The sequence below is a fragment of the Schistocerca serialis genome, chromosome 3 (assembly GCF_023864345.2).
Source record: "Schistocerca serialis cubense isolate TAMUIC-IGC-003099 chromosome 3, iqSchSeri2.2, whole genome shotgun sequence".
Taxonomy (NCBI): domain Eukaryota; kingdom Metazoa; phylum Arthropoda; class Insecta; order Orthoptera; family Acrididae; genus Schistocerca; species Schistocerca serialis.
The window spans coordinates 31,949,033-31,968,128 of record NC_064640.1 but is presented as its reverse complement, the minus strand read 5'-3'; the positions used below and the strand labels follow the sequence as shown (position 1 = coordinate 31,968,128).

At 44.1% G+C, this 19,096-nt stretch overlaps 1 protein-coding gene across 1 annotated transcript in view; it reads left to right on the top strand.

Annotated features, from left to right (window-relative positions):
* Positions 1–18,030, top strand: part of LOC126470668 (S-antigen protein-like) — a 34,801-nt gene extending 16,771 nt beyond the window's left edge. The window contains exon 2 of the mRNA XM_050098662.1: positions 17,314–18,030. Coding sequence (XP_049954619.1) covers positions 17,314–18,030 — 717 coding nt within the window. The remainder of the gene's footprint in view (positions 1–17,313) is intronic.
* Positions 18,031–19,096: the final 1,066 nt, after the last annotated feature.

Genomic DNA, 19,096 nt, shown 5'->3' with positions numbered 1-19,096 from the left:
GTCATCCAAGATGTGGAAAGGGTCCTTCCGGATGCCATGGAGGGTACTGGGTGCAGCAAACTGCAGGTGGTGGCTCATGTCGGAACTAATGATGTGTGTCGCTATGGATCAGAAGAGATTCTCTCTGGTTTCCGGCGGCTGTCTGAGTTGGTGAAGACTGCCAATCTTGCCAGCGATATGAAGGCAGAGCTTACCATCTGCAACATCGTCGACAGGACCGATTGCGGACCTTTGGTACAGAGCCGAGTGGAGGGTCTGAATCAGAGACTCAGACGGTTCTGCGACCGTGTGGGCTGCAGATTCCTCGAACGCGCCATAGGGTGGTGGGGTTTCGGGTTCCGCTAAATAGGTCAGGTGTCCACTACACACAGGAGGCGGCTACACGGGTAGCAAGGGCTGTGTGACGTGGACTGGGCGGTTTTTTTAGGTTAGACAGTCTTGGGAAAAATGAAAAAGGGCTCCAGTCTCTAAGGGTACAGGGCAAAGAAACGAGAAGAATATACTAATTAATAGTCGGTATTGTAGTAGTAAATTGTCGTAGCTGTGTTGGAAAAGTACCAGAGCTTCAAGCGCAGATAGAAAGCACTGAAGCTGAAATCGTTATAGGAACAGAAAGCTGGCTAACGCCGGAGATAAATTCTGCCGAAATTCTTACAGAGGCTCAAACCGTGTTGAGAAAGGATAGATTAAATAAAGTAGGTGGTGGTGTGTTTGTGTCTGTTGGTAGTAGTTTATCTTGTGGTGAAGTTGAAATAGATAGTTCCTGCGAATTACTATGGGTAGAGCTTATACTCAACAGCCGTACCAAAATAATAATTGGCTACTTCTACCGATCCCCCGGCTCAGGTGATATAATAGCTGAACGCTTCAAAGAAAACTTGAATCTCATTACAAATAAGTACCCCACTCGTACAACTATAATTGGTGGAGACTTCAATCTAGCCTCGATTTGTTGGCGAAAATACATGTTCAAAGCCTGTGGTAGACAGAAACCATATTTCGAAATTGTACTAAATGCTTTCTCTGAGAATTAGTTTCAACAATTAGTTCGTGAGCCCACACGACTTGTAAATGTTTGCGAAAACACACTTGACCTCTTAGCTACAAATAATCCTGATCTGCCGGCCGGTGTGGCCGTGCGGTTCTAGGCGCTTCAGTCTGGAACCGCGTGACCGCTACGGTCGCAGGTTCGAATCCTGCCTCGGGCATGGATGTATGTGATGTCCTTAGGTTAGTTAGGTTTAAGTAGTTCTAAGTTCTAGGGGACTGATGACCACAGATGTTAAGTCCCATAGTTCTCAGAGCCATTTGCACCATTTGAATCCCGATCTAATAGAGAGCGTCATGACGGATACAGGGATTAGTGAACAGAAGGTCATTCTGGCGAAGCTCAAAACCATATCAACCAAAACCATTAAAAATCAACGCAAAATATATCTATTTAAAAAAGCAGAAAAAATTCGCTTGATGCCTTACTAAGAGAGAGTCTCCATTCCTTCCAAGCTAATTATGTAAGTGTAGACCAGATATGGCTCAAATTCAAAGATACGGTATCGACAGCAATAGATAGATTCATACCGCATAAGTTAATAAGAGACGGGGCTGATCCACCATGGTACACAAAACACGTCAGAACACTGTTGCAGAAGCCATGAAAAAAGCATGCCAAATTCAGAAGAACGCAAAATCCCCAAGATCGGCTAAGTTTCACGGAAGCTCGAAATTTAGTGCTGACGTCAATGCGAGATGCTTTTAATAGTTTCCACACTGAAATATTGTCTCAAAATATGGTAGAAAACCCAAAGCTGCTTCATTCATCAGTACAAGTGTATGCCCCTTGTCTGCTCTGGTGATGATAACATTGTGTTTTTGGAGTTTTTTGTTTAGTTTTATAGATATATTTTGCTCTGTTGTTTTTGTTTTTGAGGTGATGTGTGTCTTTTTCTCCTTGTTTATGTGTTTTATCTCTTCTGCTACAAGCTCCTGTGTCAAGCTGGCATTGAAATTTGGGTTCTCCAACTTTTCTTCTTGCTTTGGTATGTATTCTATTTCTGTGATCTGGTTTTCTATGATTTTGTGTGACAGGTTTGTGTTCATGTTGTGTTTTGGCCACTTTTCAAGTAGTTCTCGTTCTTGTTTTGTTAACTTTGTGTCAGTTAAATTGACAAGTCTGTTATGGAACTGATGTTGGGTCCCTACTCTGTCTTCTTTATCTGTTGTTGTTTCAGATCTCATGTAAAATGACTTTAGCTCCATACACCCCGTATCGCGGTTGTGGCTCGATCTCACCGTAGTGTTGTAGGTGGAGACGGAAGTGGCTGCAAAATCAGTCACAGACGGAACCAACGACTCCCGCCAATAGCAACGTGCAGACCAGCCTGAATATTCTCTATGTCCCTCGATACATCAGCTCTGGTACGGCACTCGCCGTCAACCAAGTCAAAGATGGATTCTCAAATGAAGTTGACGATGAAGTCCAAGATGAAGCCCAAGATGAACTGATTTCTACTCGAATGTTTACTTCAGGGGAACCTCACATTGCTGCTTTTTGTGTTCCTTTCTGAATTCAGACTGGCTGGGTCCCGGATCTTCTGAGCACCGACCAGTGAAAATACTCCTCAGAATAGCACACAGTGAAAACCCGCTTCACTCGATCTCCCTCGCTCTCTGTGACGAAAGAGGTGATCTTCGGCGCCACAGCCGAATTTCTCTGCCTAACCTGTAGTTAAAGTCAATCCTGCGATTCTAATATCATGAAAACATTTGTTTTTTGCGAAGTCAACATGTCCAACAGTGTCTTAAGTCTTCAAAGGCCCAGAACTGTAGGTCCCCTTCCTTTTTCGACATGTTTATGTGTGGCGTACGGTGGCGTCCGGTTTCATCCGGAGATAAACTTTTTTAAGCAGTAGTGGTTCCTGTTAAAACGTTTCTCTGTCTCCAGGTTATAAAATGTTGGCGGTGGGACCTTGCACCGCAGAATGTCCTATCTGTGTGGCCACGAAGCTGTAGGCTCCCCAGTGCGGCGTCGCAAAGAACTGCCTGGTCGTGGAATATTGACCCTTGTCTCTCTCTCAGTAGGTCTTCTGTGAAATGGCTCTTATGGTAACGACCGATTCTTACTCTCCCTACATTGTCCAGAATGCTTTCAGCGTTCTGTCACATCTATGACGCATGAAAATCCGAATCAAGAGTAAGTGAATTGTGAGGCTATCTGTCAGTTATCAACTATCTCTAGTACTTCTGTTAAGCTTATTCCTCGGTGTCAGTTAAATACTCCGATCAAAAGGGTCTGCATACTTTGTGTGACTGTTTGCGAAAAAACGGTCGTGTAACGTCACCCTTTCCAGCTCATTTTTAAATTTGTATTGTTGCAGTTGTGCTCAAAACTTGTTACGGCACAACTGCATCAAAAAAATATTGATCCTACGTGACGCTGGGATTACGTTCTCAAGTGAGACTTCATTCCTGCGTAACCTATCAAACCATCACTCATTCATCATCAAACTTGGTGATGAACTGAACTTGTTCTTTATATTATTGTGCCTGCTTATACTCATTCGTGCTTCTTCAAAATTAGCTTTCAATTGTGTCATCGGAGTCTCTAGCGGCGGCATGTCCCAATAAAATCTTCTCGGTTTTCAAGTCGTGTCGATTCGAATAAAATTCTCAAGCTTTTGATGTCTATCTCTCCCATCATAGTCAGAAGTAAAACCACTGACTGCCAGGGCTGAGACGTTGTGAACACAGTGATGTAAACTCTCAGACATTTGATGAAACTCAAGAAAATGGAAATAGGCCGAAACGACGTAATAGTTAGTCTGGATGTTGTGTCATTTTTTACGTGGATGCCAGTGCAAGACACACTGAATCTTTTGACCAAACAGTGTCCTCCTGTCAAGTTGCTCCGTCATGTTCTGACGACAACCTACTTCTTGTACAGCGACGAATATTATGAAACGACGGATGGCACAGCGGTGGGATCTCCACTGTCTCCAGCAGTCGCGAATTTCTCCACGGAGCACTTTGAGGAGCAGGTTCTGAACTATGTGGAGTTGCGTCCTTTTTGCTTCCTAAGGTACATTGACTACACTTACCTGATACGGCCTCGCGGTGCAAATGCACTGCAGCAGTTCATCGATCACATGAACGGTGTTCATCCCAACATGAAATCTGCCGTAGAGATGGAGAAAGATGGCAAGCTACCGTTCTTGGATGTTTTACTTGAGCGGAGGGTAGGAGCCTGGCTTGGTCATTCACTTTCAGTGGTCGCACGGCGGGCCGGAGCTATCGTGAGCTGTCCAACTCACCTTCCGCGCACACGATCTTTCGACCCTCTCCGATTGGTGCCAGAGGCTGCAATCGTGGCTATATAAGCAGAAAACCGTGCCAGCCTCAGCAAACTGCCAACATGCTGAACTTGGGTATTAAAACCCTCCACTATTTTCTACATCTACAAAATCTGCTGTGCAAAATGTTGCATGGATATGCGCCCCACCAGATTTCTATAAGGTCCTCCGTCTCACTTTCCGCATCCGTTTACCTTCACCCACATTGAACACCACATCTCTAATACTATCTGCAAACTAGATTCCAATAACCTCATTGTCTCCTCTCTGCTCATCAACCTTGGTATACTGCCGCACTTGTACAAACACATCCCTTCTTCCCTACACTTACATATTCTCCATATCCTCTCTTGACGCAACGTAGCTCTCTCCCAGACAATGACATACGTCCTGATATTTATCTCTCCCCACCTATCCAACTCCACATCACGGCTCCTCTCTTCTTTTTGCTCTCCACCCTCCCATAACGCTTTCTTCTTGTATCACTACCCTCCCCCAAACCATTACTCCTCCTCACCTTCTCTCCTTCCCACCGTCTCTGTTGCCACAATCCATTTCACCTCCTACCTCATCTCCATGGGTTCCCCACTTAACAGATCCCTATCTCTTTACCCACACCCCTAAACCACTGTGGAAAATATTTTCTCCTCCCACAGTACTTCTCACCCAGTGCAGGTCCTTCATTTGTTAAGTGAAAGTGCATTGCTCCATCCCTTTTTTCAGAGAAGAATATCACCTCATTATAATTGTGGTTTTTTAATTGTATATATTTTTCGTCCTTATAATGGTGCGTCATTAATCTTTTTAATTAAAAAGTTAACAGTCGTCATACTTTTTTCTGTCATCTTTGTTTTGTCTGTATACATGCCCTTCACTGAAGAATGCCCTTGGATGATGAACGGTGTATTGTACAGCTGACCGCCCCCCCCCCCCCCCGCCCCGCCCATATGGGCGGAAGGGGATGAAATAACGATGTAAAACAGTCCCATCAGTCAGTCAGTCTACGTTCACACCAAAGAACTCCATAAGCCATACGACATCATGTCCTCTACTCATTCACACACTGATGGTTTCAAACACACACTCTCCCATTCCATCTTTTTAAGGAATTATTAGTTTTTATTCACAGTCTAAATAATTTATTATTTACTTCATCCATACTTTATCAAAATATATAATATCTAATACCATCACCCCCCCCCCCCCATGAACAATGGACTTTGTCGTTGGTGGGGAGGCTTGCATGCCTCAGCGATACAGATGTCCGTACCGTAGGTGCAACCACAACCAACCGGGGGGGGGGGGGGGGGGCGAGTACCTGTTGAGAGGCCAACGTGTGGTTCCTGAAGAGGGGCAGCAGCCTTTTCAGTAGTTGCAGGGGCAACAGTCTCGATGATTGACTGACTGGCCTTGTAACACTAACCAAAACGGCCTTGCTGTGCTGGTACTGCGAACGGCTGAAAGCAAGGGGAAACAACAGCCGTGATTTTCCCCGAGGGCATGCAGCTTTACTGTATCGTTAAATGATGATGGCGCCCTCTTGGGTAAAATATTCCGGAGGTAAAATAGTCCCCCATTCGGATCTCCGGGCGGGGACTACTCAAGAGAACTTTGTTATCAGGAGAAAGAAAACTGGCGTTCTACGGATCGGAGCGTGGAATGTCAGATCCCTTAATCGGGCAGGTAGGTTAGAAAATTTAAAAAGGGAAATGGATGGGTTAAAGTTATATATAATGGGAATTAGTGAAGTTCGGTGGCAGGAAGAATAAGACTTTTGGTCAGGTGGATACAGGGTTATAAATACAAAATCAAATAGGGGTAATGCAGGAGTAGGTTTAATAATGAATAAAAAAATAGGAGTGCGGGTAAGCTACTACAAACATTATAGTGAACGCATTATTGTGGCCAAGATAGACACGAAGCCCATGCCTGCTACATTAGTACAATTTTATATGCCAACTAGCTCTGCAGATGGTGAAGAAATTGATTAAATGTATGATGAGATAAAAGAAATTATTCAGGTAGTGAAGGGAGACGAAAATTTAATAGTCATGGGTGACTGGAATTCGAGAGCAGGAAAAGGGAGAGAAGGAAACATAGTAGGTGAATATGGATTGGAGGTAAGAAATGAAAGAGGAAGCCTTCTGGTAGAATTTTGCACATAGCATAACTTAATCATAGCTAACACTTGGTTCAAGAATCATAAAAGAAGGTTTTATACATGGAAGAATCCTGGAGATACTAGAAGGTATCAGATAGATTATATAATGGTAAGACAGACATTTGGGAACCAGGTTTTAAATTGTAAGACAATTCCAGGGGCAGATGTGGGACTCTGACCACAATCTATTGGTTATGAACTGTAGATTAAAACTGAAGAAACTGCAAAAAGGTGGGAATTTAAGGAGATGGGACCTGGATAAACTGACTAAACCAGAGGCTGTACAGAGTTTCAGGGAGAGCATAAGGGAACAATTGACAGGAATGGGGGAAAGAAATACAGTAGAAGGAGAATGGGTAGCTCTGAGGGATGAAGTAGTGAAGGCAGCAGAGGATCAAGTAGGTAAAAAGACGAGGGCTAGTAGAAATCCTTGGGTTACAGAGGAAATATTGAATTTAATTGATGAAAGGAGAAAATACAAAAACGCAGTAAATGAAGCAGGCAAAAGAGGAATACAAACGTCTCAGCAATGAGCTCGACAGGAAGTGCAAAATGGCTAAGCAGGGATGGCTAGAGGACAAATGCAAGGATGTAGAGGCTTATCTCACTAGGGGTAAGATAGATACTGCCTACAGGAAAATTAAAGAGACCTTTGCAGAAAGGAGAGCCACTTGTATGAATAGCAAGAGCTCAGATGGTAACCCAGTTCTAAGCAAAGAAGGGAAAGCAGAAAGGTGGAAGGAGTATATAGAGGGTCTGTACAATGGCGATGTACTTAAGGACAATATTATGGAAATGGAAGAGGATGTAGATGAAGATGAAATGGGAGATACGATGCTGCGTGAAGAGTTTGACAGAGCACTGAAAGACCTAAGTCGAAACAAAGGCCCGGGAGTAGACAACATTCTATTAGAAGTACTTACAGCCTTGGGAGAGCCAGTCCTGACAAAACTCTACCATCTGGTAAGCAAGATGTATGAGACAGGCGAAATACCCTCATACTTCAAGAAGAATATAATAATTCCAATCCCAAAGAAAGCAGGTGTTGACAGATGTGAAAATTACCCAACTATCAGTTTAGTAAGTCACAGCTGCAAAGTACTAACGCGATTTCTTTACAGACGAATGGAAAAACTGGTAGAAGCCGACTTCGGGGAACATCAGTTTGGATTCCGTAGAAATGTTGGAACACGTGAGGCGATACTGACCCTACGACTTATCTTAGATTAAGGAAAGGCAAATCTACGTTTCTAGCATTTGTAGACTTAGAGAAAGACTTGACAATGTTGACTGGAATATTCTCTTTCAAATTCTAAAGTTGGCAGGGGTAAAATACAGGGAGCGAAATGCTATTTACAATTTGTACAGAAACCAGATGGCAGTTATAAGAGTCGAGGGGCATGAAAGGGAAGCAGTGGTTGGGAAGGGAATTGTAGCCTCTCCCCGATGTTATTCAATTTATATATTGAGCAAGCAGTAAAGAAAACAAAGAAAAATTCGGAGTAGGTATTAAAATCCATGGAGAAGAAATAAAAACTGTGAGGTTCGCCGATGACATTGTAATTCTGTCAGAGACAGCAATGGACCCGGAAGAGCAGTTGTACGGAATGGACAGTGTCTTGAAAGGAGGATATAAGATGAACACCAACAAAAGCAAAACGAGGATAATGGAATGTAGTCGAATTAAGTCGGGTGATGTTGCGGGAATTAGATTAGGAAAAGAGACACTTAAAGTAGTAAAGGGGTTTTGCTATTTGGGGAGCAAAATAACTGATGATGGTTCTGAAAGTATTTGTATGGAGTGTAGCCATGTATGGAAGTGAAACATGGACGATAAATAGTTTGGACAAGAAGAGAATAGAAGCTTTCGAAATGTGGTGCTACAGAAGAATGCTGAAGATTAGATGGGTAATCACATAATTAATGAGGAGGTACTGATTAGAATTGGGGAGAAGAGGAGTTTGTTGTACAACATGACTAGAAGAAGGGACCGGTTGGTAAGATATGTTCTGAGGCATCCAATTTAGTATTGGAGGGCAGCGTGGTGGGTAAAAATCGTAGAGGAAGACCAAGAGATGAATACACTAAGCAGATTCAGAAGGATGTAGGTTGCAGTAAGTACTGGGAGATCAAGAAGCTTGCACAGGATAGAGTAGCATGGAGAGCTGCATCAAACCAGTCTCAGGACTGAAGACCACAACAACAACAACAATACCATCACAAACTTTAGAATTTTACTGCATGGTATAAGAAAATCTCAGTTCATCGCAATATAAAATAAACATACAAAATATACAGGTGTTCAAGCATAAGTCACCATACAACAAATCACAGTATGAAACAGGCGTATAAGATAATACTGGGCGCACAGTAAAATCTTTATAGAATAGCAAACTAATGAAAAGTAATGTTCGTTCGAGCATAAAATCAAATCCTAGCTCTATATACAAAACACACTTGTGTCACTTGATGTGAATCAATGTACAAGTATGTAAATATGATTTCAGCTAGTATGTTCATCTTTCAATTACGATTTGGAGGAGTGTGGAATATCCAAATGTCAGTGCTCCAAAGAAAAAAAATATTATAATTACACTATTTAAAGTATAAGACGGTTGATACTACATTCATTTACGGGACCTACAGCTCAGTTCATTCCAATAAATTTCTATATCAAATACGCTTAGTAAGAGCATCATCCCTAAGAAATCATCATACAGAAAGGAAAAGCTAACTTCAGTTCGAGGCACAGTTATTTCTTCACACAAGAAATAGAGTGCGACAGTTTGGGTACAAGAGTTACACGGTTAAGGTCAGTGATCACTGTTCATCTTAAGTCTGTTCATATTGTAGTAGCTGGCAGATCCTAATTTGACATAAGGCAACCTGGATGCGACACGTGAAGTCCAAAGTGTTGTGTTTTTCCTTAATTCGTTGTGCACACCCCTATACTAATCGTAACTCAACTGCTTACACCGTTCATCACCTTAATCCGGTTATGTAAGTTCAACTCCACGATCAGATCACAGTTAGGTGCATTGGAATTAGCAGTTACAGGCCTTGAATGAGACAAATAATATCTTTTATTATTGAATAGTTGCTGTCCTGCAGTTAACGTTACGGAATGCGACCATTTTTCTTGCAAGGAAAGTGGCCAGACATCTGCTTTCAAATGGCTCAAATGGCTCTGAGCACTATGGGACTCAACTGCTGTGGTCATAAGTCCCCTAGAACTTAGAACTACTTAAACCTAACTAACCTAAGGACATCACACACATCCATGCCCGAGGCAGGATTCGAACCTGCGACCGTAGCGGTCGTGCGGCTCCAGACTGTAGCGCCTTTAACCGCTCGGCCACTCCGGCCGGCCATCTGCTTTCACACAGCAACAGTTTATAAGTTCATTAGTGTGACACTAGAGAGGCATATTGTTCTTTCAGCATGAAATATGATCTCACATGGTCTGGATAACATTCAGTAAATAGTCAACAGGTTATCTGAAGTGACTGTTGGCGCTGCAAACAATCCGTCTGTGAGTGATACGGCCATCACCATCTCGTTTGTGTGGTGGCATAGCGACAAGACTGCAGCGACAACAGCAGGTCGGCAAAGCCCGGCGACTCATGTGGGACTGGCTGTCGGCGTTCCGAGCCTTCTTATCCATTGTAGTCGGCGTAAATGGGCTCTCACACGTTCAATAATATTGTCAAACTGTCTATATATTGACCATCTGAGGGCGCATATTGACGCACTGTCAATCCAAGAAGTACTGATGTGCAGTATCGATGGACCTCAAAATAGTCTCAGTATTGTCAATACGTACTGAACGTGTGAGGTCAAATATTGAATGTTTAACAATATTCTCTATTCCGATGTTGCCAGAGCTTCACAAATCAGCCACACGGAGTTAGTGTGCACTGTATATTTTTCGAATTCAAATGGTTCAAATGACTCTGAGCACTATGGGACTTAACTTCTGAGGCCATCAGTCCCCTAGAACTTAGAACTACTTAAACCTAACTAACCTAAGGACATCACACACATCCATGCCCGAGGCAGGATTCGAACCTGCGACCGTAGTGGTCGCGCGGTTCCAGACTGTAGCGCCTAGAACCGCTCGGCCACCCTGGCCGGCTTTTTGAATTCGCTGTTGTGTGTAACATACCTTGCAACACCGAAAATGCAGGTTGCGTGGCGCCTGCTACCGATATATAATATTTTTCTGAATTGTATGTAAATATTTGTGATTTAAATGCTTTCTTTTAATAAATAAGGACATTGCTTCACTGTATGTGTAAATTTAGGTAGAAATCTGTTGACGTTTCATTTTATTTATCTGTGTCTTATTGTGAAACATATAATCTCTGGGAAAAAGCCAAAGGAATTGTTATTTGCATTGACTAGCTACGATAATAGCAGTGCTTGTGCGTTGTATTGTGCGTTGTAAAATCTTTGGGTAGGGAGTTGTTGCTCGGAGCGCGCGTAGAGAGAGGAAATGGGTTCCAGCGCTTGTAGTGTGCGGAAGCGTGGTGTTAACGCTCTCACAGTAGAGAGTACCATTTTTGGCGGCATCATGTACGCGCGCCGGCCATATGTCTAGTAGCAGGAGTACGAAGAGTGGACGGACGGGAGATACTGTATTAATTACGATTGCCCGTTCTGTAATTAGCGGTGGCTCCACAGGGTGCTACCGTCTTCAACAACGTCAGCAGTTGCAGCAACACAGTTTCGTCGTTGGCTCCGAGTTTCGTCGTATGCGCAACACTGAAGTAAGACTGTTCATTGACAGCATAACTGAATGTGATATGATTGATAAAATTTATTTAAATAATAATCAGTTAAACTCATGGCGATTGTGTCCTTATTGCCCCCAGACATTGTTACCAAGCAGGATCCTTGTTCCTTTTTTTTTCCTTACATGCTAACTGAGCGTCATAAGAAACAAATTGAATAGTTACAGCCAGTTCAATAATGAATAATTTCACTTTTAAGAATTTTAGCCTCAGTCTACTTTCAATTAACTGTTGTGCAACAGAGGTTTCAGTATATGACTTAAGTATAGCTATTTCATTTTTCAAGTTTGAGAATCAATCACTGGAAAAGATCCAAATCTAAAGAAATGCACAATTTAAGAGTGCGGAAGTTTTATTTATTTTACATATAGCTTGGAGCACATGGCTGTTTGGTTTGGTAGGTATTCTAATGTTTAATTCTGTTCAAGTCAGTAAAAAAGGCTCAGTTGTTCAGAAAATAATATGAAATCCAATTTGCAAAATAAGTAACAGCAAAGTATAAAGTGCTTGCTTTTTTTCTAAATTTCTTTGATGACGTTATGCTGAGGTCACTGAAAGTCATTGTTCATGTAACGAAGTTCGATACTAACATACATTTTAATTACATCAAATCATTACTCTATGGCCTTTTTCAAAATTTAATGCTGAGCATAACGTAAGAGTGACTTCTCAGTTTTCTTCATCATTACATACTCACTTAAAATTAGTGTCAAAAAACCGTGACAACCTTCAGTTGCCACGTCAGTGTTTAATAATGCATGTTTTTCTTTCCCATCATCTTGTACAGGATTTTGGATGTAAATTTCCTTAGTGGGCTGGCGCCCGTTAAATATTTCATTTTCATTCATTAGTGTAACTTTCGGATTCATGATCAATAGTACCCGTTTTCTGTCCAGTATTTTTCGTGAGTGAATGCACAAAATAACTTTCATTTTCCAAATTATAGCCCTATTCGGTTTACTTATTTTCTATTTTTAGTAGACTTTCAATGAGAAGGGTCGATGTACACTTTCCTCCTACTTATCGGTATCACTTCTTCGGGAAAGATAGCCTTATCCAATTATAAAAAATCCGTTAGGCATACACGCGATCCACAGTTGTATTTTATATAGTAAGCAGGATAGGCCGATTAGTAAGAGGGAGGTTACACGTGGTGATGCAGGTGACAGGACAATACCAGTTTGTTATTGTTCTGGGCAAGAATTTGCGTTGTGCAATTTTGTAGCGAATAACAACTTGTTGCTACATCAATGTCGCTCACATACAATAACAGTAAGTGGCAGAAATAAGCCGCACATTTAAGTTTCACAGTAATCAGCAAGCTGGGCAACATAAATAAATTAGGCGAAACGAGTAATTTGATTGTACCAAATGCGGAACAATCTGTCGAACAATGCACGACCCAGGAAGCGGGACTCATTGTTCAGAGTTCGGCAGCTACCATCACAGACGCTGCTGCTGAAAATCAAACAATGGCAGAAAAGCAATTCCAGGCACTTGCAAATGAAACGGAATACGGAATAAAAAGTAAAACAGAACCTATTGATGACGGATACGAGGAACTTATTAAGACAGAACCGGTGTTGCAACCTGTGACTTCCGGAAATATAAAAGATTTGTTCAGTTTGTTAAGCAGTATAATGGATGCCCAATCAGCAAAAATGGATGACCAGAATGAAGCAATTAAAACTGTTAACGGTGATATTGGAATTGTTAACAGAAAGGTAGATAAAAGTGGAGCAGAAGTAGCAGCATAGAGTACCGAAATCGATAATCTGAAGCGTGACACGGAGGAAGCTCAAACAAAGGTAGGAGGCATAAATAGTAGTTTCGAAACTGAAGTAGGGAGGATCGAACAGAAACTGGTAGAGACTGTTGGTCCCACAACAGAGAGTAAGGTAGCTAAAAAAGTGAAAGTAACTCTAGAAGAGGATGTAGGGAAAATAACGAGTTTACAGACTTTAGTATCCGACGTAGGTGCTAAAGTAAATAGACAATCGGTTGTGTGTAATGAAAAGAAGAAGGAGGTGGAAAAGTTATCAGTTACCACTTGCCAAGTTGTTAGAATGATAAATGAGACAGAGAAACGATTAGGAGGAAATCAGCACTATGTGTCATACCAAGCACATAGCTCTCAATTGTTAGCGAAGGGGGAGCGTTTCGATCCCCTCAAAAAGCAGGTTGGACTGTATGTTACCGACTTCATTAAAAATTGTAAAAGGGTATTGCCGGAATCATGGACAGACAAGAGAAAAGTAGCTGCAGTAATCGACGTGTTAGCTGGCGAGGCTAACCGATGGAGCTTAAACCTCGATATAACAAACATGACGTTTCAAGAGTTCAAAAATGCAATCTTGAAAGAGTATTGGTCAGAGCAGAAACAAGAGTGTGTATGGCGCGATTTCGTAGTGTCGAGGCCCTACGATGTAAACACGCGCGGCTCCATGGAAGAATTTTGTGAAAACTGGATCCGCAAATTGGAATATTTTCGTGATCGGAAAACAGGATAGGAGACTGTCTGGGAGCTGTGGCAGAAGCTTCCAGGTGACTCCAAGAGATACATAGTCAGTAGTTCGGGAACGATTGCAGCGTTTTTAGGGAAAGTAGACGACGAAGACAATTGGTGGAACAACCGCGAAAATGTTAAAAGCTGTGGGAGTGGTAGCAATTACCATCATAGTCACAACTACGACAATAACAATAACTATGGCGATAATGGTAGCAACCGCCATGCCGCGCGGGCTTAGACGAGCGGTCTTGGGCGCTGCAGCTATGGACTGTGCGGCTGATCCCGGCGGAGGTTCGAGTCCTCCCTCGGGCATCAGTGTGTGTGTATGTCCTTAGGATAATTTAGGTTAAGTAGTGTGTAAGCTTACGGACTGATAACCTTAGCAGTTAAGTCCCATAAGATTTCACACACATTTGAACATTTTTTAGCAACCGCCATGGTAATAACAATCCACAGCACTATAACAATAATGGTCATAGTAACAATAACCACAACTGTAGAAATGGTAGAGACCAGTATCAAGTAAATATAGTACGTGGTCATTGGAGGAATGATAGTAGACAGGAACGGAATGATACATCACGGCAGTCTGGTAGCAACAGGTCTGTCGGAATTAATTAGGGAAACAACTAGCCGGGCCAGTTAGGGGCCCACCAGGCGTGGGGAGACTTTGGCGGCCCAAACGAAAACCTAGACAATACCGCTATGATAAATCCGAAAGGATGACTCAGCGATGGCAGAATGTGCGAGACAGTAAAGAGAGCGACGCACCTAGAGTAATGATAACTGAGCTGGAAACGGCAGTCGACGCTGCTCGTAAAAGTAATAATGATATTAATGTATCGGTAGGGGAGAACGAAGCGGCCGCTGTTAAAGCAACAACGGTTACGCAAGTTTCAGTTGAGTATGAGTCGCCAGCGGAACTAATAGAGCCGATCTCGAATAAAGTTTCCGTTATCGAGCAGGGAAATGCGGAACGCGAGAAGGTGTGGTTAGGTCAGTTCGGTCGGATGTACGGCGAACTGAAAAGTTATAGAGGATTGTATGGGAGGTGTGCTAATAGGGAGAGCGGACAGAAATTGACGCTTCTCAGCCAGCAAGAAATTAGCGTTTTTGAAACGGAATGCTCTGTACTTGAACGGCAGGCCTGCCCAAATGAAGTTTTTGAAATAGCCAACCCCAGCGGCGCTAGTCCTATTGAAAACCGAGGCGAATGTTGCGAGAAGGGGCTAGATGAATTTGGCAATAATGACCAGGTATAACTAACTGAAACCCACGTAGATAACAATATCTGCGAGGTCAAACCTGACGTTATACAGTCAGACGAGAGTGCTGAGGGTTGCGTGAGCTCGGGAGATGAGATAGGAGTGAAAACAGAGCACTTCTCTCCAAAAATCTCGGAAGATGACAGCCATCTTTCCGAAGAATACCTACCTGACGTTACAATTAGCGAACTATTGGTTAAGCAAAGTTCATTAATAGATGAAATTGATAGTAAGGTTACGGTGTTGAGACCAACACAAGTTCAACTACCGCAAGACAGACAAACAGAGATCAAAAGCGTTCAAACACAAAGAATTAGAAAACCTCCGGATAAACAGCTGTCGGCATCGGAACCGGACCGATTTTTCTGGGCCTACCTGGAGATAGATGAGGATTTGTTGTGGGAAGACCAAACCACTGATAATGACAGGTGTAGACAGACTGTAGTGCCCGTTAATATGTACGGCCTACAAATGCAAATTTTAATTGACACAGGGGCAGAGCTAAGTACTATGTCGGGAAAAACTTTTGAATTACTGAAAGATAAACCAGAAGCAGTAGTAATGCCAGTAATGGGAGTCAAAATAATCGGTGCTACCGGAAGGAATAGTAAACCAATAACAAACCAAATATTTGTATGTTTTGAGATTCAAGGAGAACCATTCGAACAGGAATTTGTCGTCGCGTCCCGGTCAACAATGCCATACGATCATTTCATATTTTTTGTGCGCCGATATAATTATGGGTTTAGATTGGTTGTTAAAATATCGCGCACTTATTAACTGTAATAATAAGACAATGAAGTGCATTTCCAAAGACAAGACCGAAGTAAATGTGAGTTCTGATGAAACGAGTGACGACGTGACTAGTGAATACAAACCTATTCATCTTGTTACTTGTCCTAATGAGACTGGTTTAGGCAGAAAAATGGAATACTACGGTATCCGCAATGTGAACATCGACAAATGTTTGGAAGACGAATTAGAGAGCTTTGTAGATAGATTGCCAAACACCCCGCCTGAACAAAATCGAGACCTATATGACGTAATAATGAGACACAAGAACGTGTTTTCAAATAAACCGGGGCTTGTTACTGGGTATCCAACAAGAGATAGATCGGATGTTAGAATGGAATGTTATAGAGAGGAGTACCAGCCCCTATAACAATCCTTTAATAATAGTAGGAATGAGAGATGGTAGTATCAGGATTGTGTTAGACGCACGCACGTTGAACAAGGTCGTTCAACGTGAGACACATAGACTAGAAAGTGTGGAGAAGATACTGTAAAGATTTCACAATGTACAGTTTATGACTAGCCTTGACCTCGCAGCTGGGTACCGGCAAATAGCCTTAGAAGAAGAGTGTAGGAAATATACGCCGTTTTTATATGGTGGCCGATGTTACCAGTAAAAGGTAGAGCCATGTGATTATAAAGGCAATGGAGCAGATGAGGCGTTTTCAGAGCAAACGGTTTTTCTTCTGTTCTGATTCCCTTCGTGCCATCCAATCTCTGCAGCATCTGTACCCAGCATAGAAAATGCTGTAACTAATACATGACAAACTTTACCTCTTTCAACAGTGGGGAAAACTGGTAGCGTTCTGTTAGGTACTGGGACATGTGGGTATTTGGGAAATGAACGAGCAGACTAAGCTGCCAAGGACGCATGCAGGGAACATAACGTGACATGATGTACCATTCCCCTTTAGGCTGTCGTTTTGGTGGTGAGTCGGAGATACATGTTGTTGTGGGAGGAGTAGTGGCTGGCAGTGAGGGACAATAAGCTGTGACTGGTGAATCCAACTATCCGGCTGTGTTGTTCCTCATGTTGGTCATTCCAGTGGGATGTAGTGGTACTAACCCACCCCGAGTTGGGTATTGTACTTCCCTCTGGGCACCCTTTTCACTTTGTTTCTCGTGGCGTGTATATCCCTGTATTCTTCCTTTTAGCTGAGTGCATTTTATTTTGAGATAAGCTGACAGAAAAAAATTGAGGTAAGGATATGTCCTCTATTTTGGCTGATGACGAGACAAGTGTGGCCAAGGTTTCAAAATTTTGTGATGTGTCTGAACTCTCATTGTAGACTGCAACTTTTAGTGTATTGCAGAGTGGCTGGCTCATCCCTTTTACTCCAGCGGTCAGCCAGCTGCATCTTCCTGCTGTCTTCTTTCAGTTCTTCACACTGCTTTTCCCTCTTTACTGTGTGTTAGATCTGACTGAGTGACTTCTATTGGCCCGGAGGCCAGTGGGCAAGGGGGCGAGGGGGTGAGGGGGCAAGGAGTCAAGGAGTCGAGGGGCCGAGGGGGGCCGAGGAGGGCCGAGGGGGGCCGAGGGGGGCGCGAGGGGGCCGAGGGGGGGACGAGGGGGCGAGGGGACGAGGAGGCGAGGAGGCGAGGGGGCGAGAGGCCGAGGGGGCGCGAAGGGGCCGAGGGGGGGCAGGGGGCGAGGGGGCGAGGATTCGAGGGGGCGAGGGGCCGAGGGGAGCCGAGGGGGAGCCGAGGCGGGCCGAGGGGGGCCGAGGGGGGCGCGAGGGGGCCGAGGGGGGGACGAGGGGGCGAGGGGACGAGGAGGCGAGGAGGCGAGGGGGCGAGAGGCCGAGGGGGCGCGAAGGGGCCGAGGGGGGGCAGGGGGCGAGGGGGCGAGGATTCGAGGGGGCGAGGGGCCGAGGGGAGCCGAGGGGGAGCCGAGGCGGGCCGAGGGGGGCCGAGGGGGGCGCGAGGGGGCCGAGGGGGGGACGAGGGGGCGAGGGGACGAGGAGGCGAGGAGGCGAGGGGGCGAGAGGCCGAGGGGGCGCGAAGGGGCCGAGGGGGGGCAGGGGGCGAGGGGGCGAGGATTCGAGGGGGCGAGGGGCCGAGGGGAGCCGAGGGGGAGCCGAGGCGGGCTGAGGGGGGCCGAAGGGGCGCGAGGGGGCCAAGGGGCGCTGAGGGGAAGCCAGGCAGCGAGGGGGCGAGGGGTTGAGTTGCCGAGGAGGCGAGGGGGCGCCAGGAGGTGTGGGGGGCTGAGAGGGGCTGAGGGGGGCCGAGGGGGGCGAGGGGGGCCGTGGGGGGGGCGAGGGGGGGCGAGGGGGCGCCAGGGGGTGAGGGGGGCCAGGGGGGCCGAGGGGCGCGAGGGGTGTGAGGGGGCATATGAGTTGTGTTATATGCTTGTTGAGAATTTCAAATTCTAAACTAAACTAATTCTAAGCTAAATGAAAAATAGAGGAGTAGATTTTCTTACCTGTATGATCATGAACTGTAATAAAATAGTTGGAATTTAGTAACAGGGAGAACAGGAGGGAAGCTGTATGGGTATTCTATAACTGCAGCTAGCTTACCTTTGGCCATGTCTCATGCGGAATTTTTATTTCAGCAAAGAACACATTAAGTTTAATGTATGTTTCCTGGAAGCACTGAAGTCGTCCCTTGTCAGGAGTTTTTATTCCTTTACATGTGTCGAACATGTTAATATTCTACTGCACAGTTATTATGTTCATCATATACATAATTACTAATATTATCATATGGCATTACAGAACATACACATATATATGCAAAGTCAATTTACAGATTAATACTTAAAATTTGACTACCAGGTGTCAGTATTCGGTTTCACTTTGTGCACATCTCTCAGACCTCCTTCAAAAGCATGGAGTGGACAGTTCGTCTCAACATGTCTTATGGTTTATTCCCTCGTACCACATTCACACGTAGCACTTTCACGATAGCCGCACTCCTTCAAGATTCTCCCGTTCTAGTGCGGTTGAGTCTCGATGATTCTCGACGGGAAGATTGAACTCTGCATCCTTCGTTGGTGGGTTTTCAGTTAGGTAGCTGTTCTCGGGTAGATATTCATTCCAGCGTTCTTTCTAAGTGGCTTCGAAAAGAATCTGTAATCCGAAGGCCGATCCAACATGTTTTGTGTGATATCAAGTGTGTAGCTGGTGTATTTGCATAGCGCTGCTTAGAATGGAGTTCTTATGCAATTCAGTGTTCTTAAGGATTCGCCCCGAGGCAGCTTCCCTTCTCAGATCCGGAAGAGCAATATT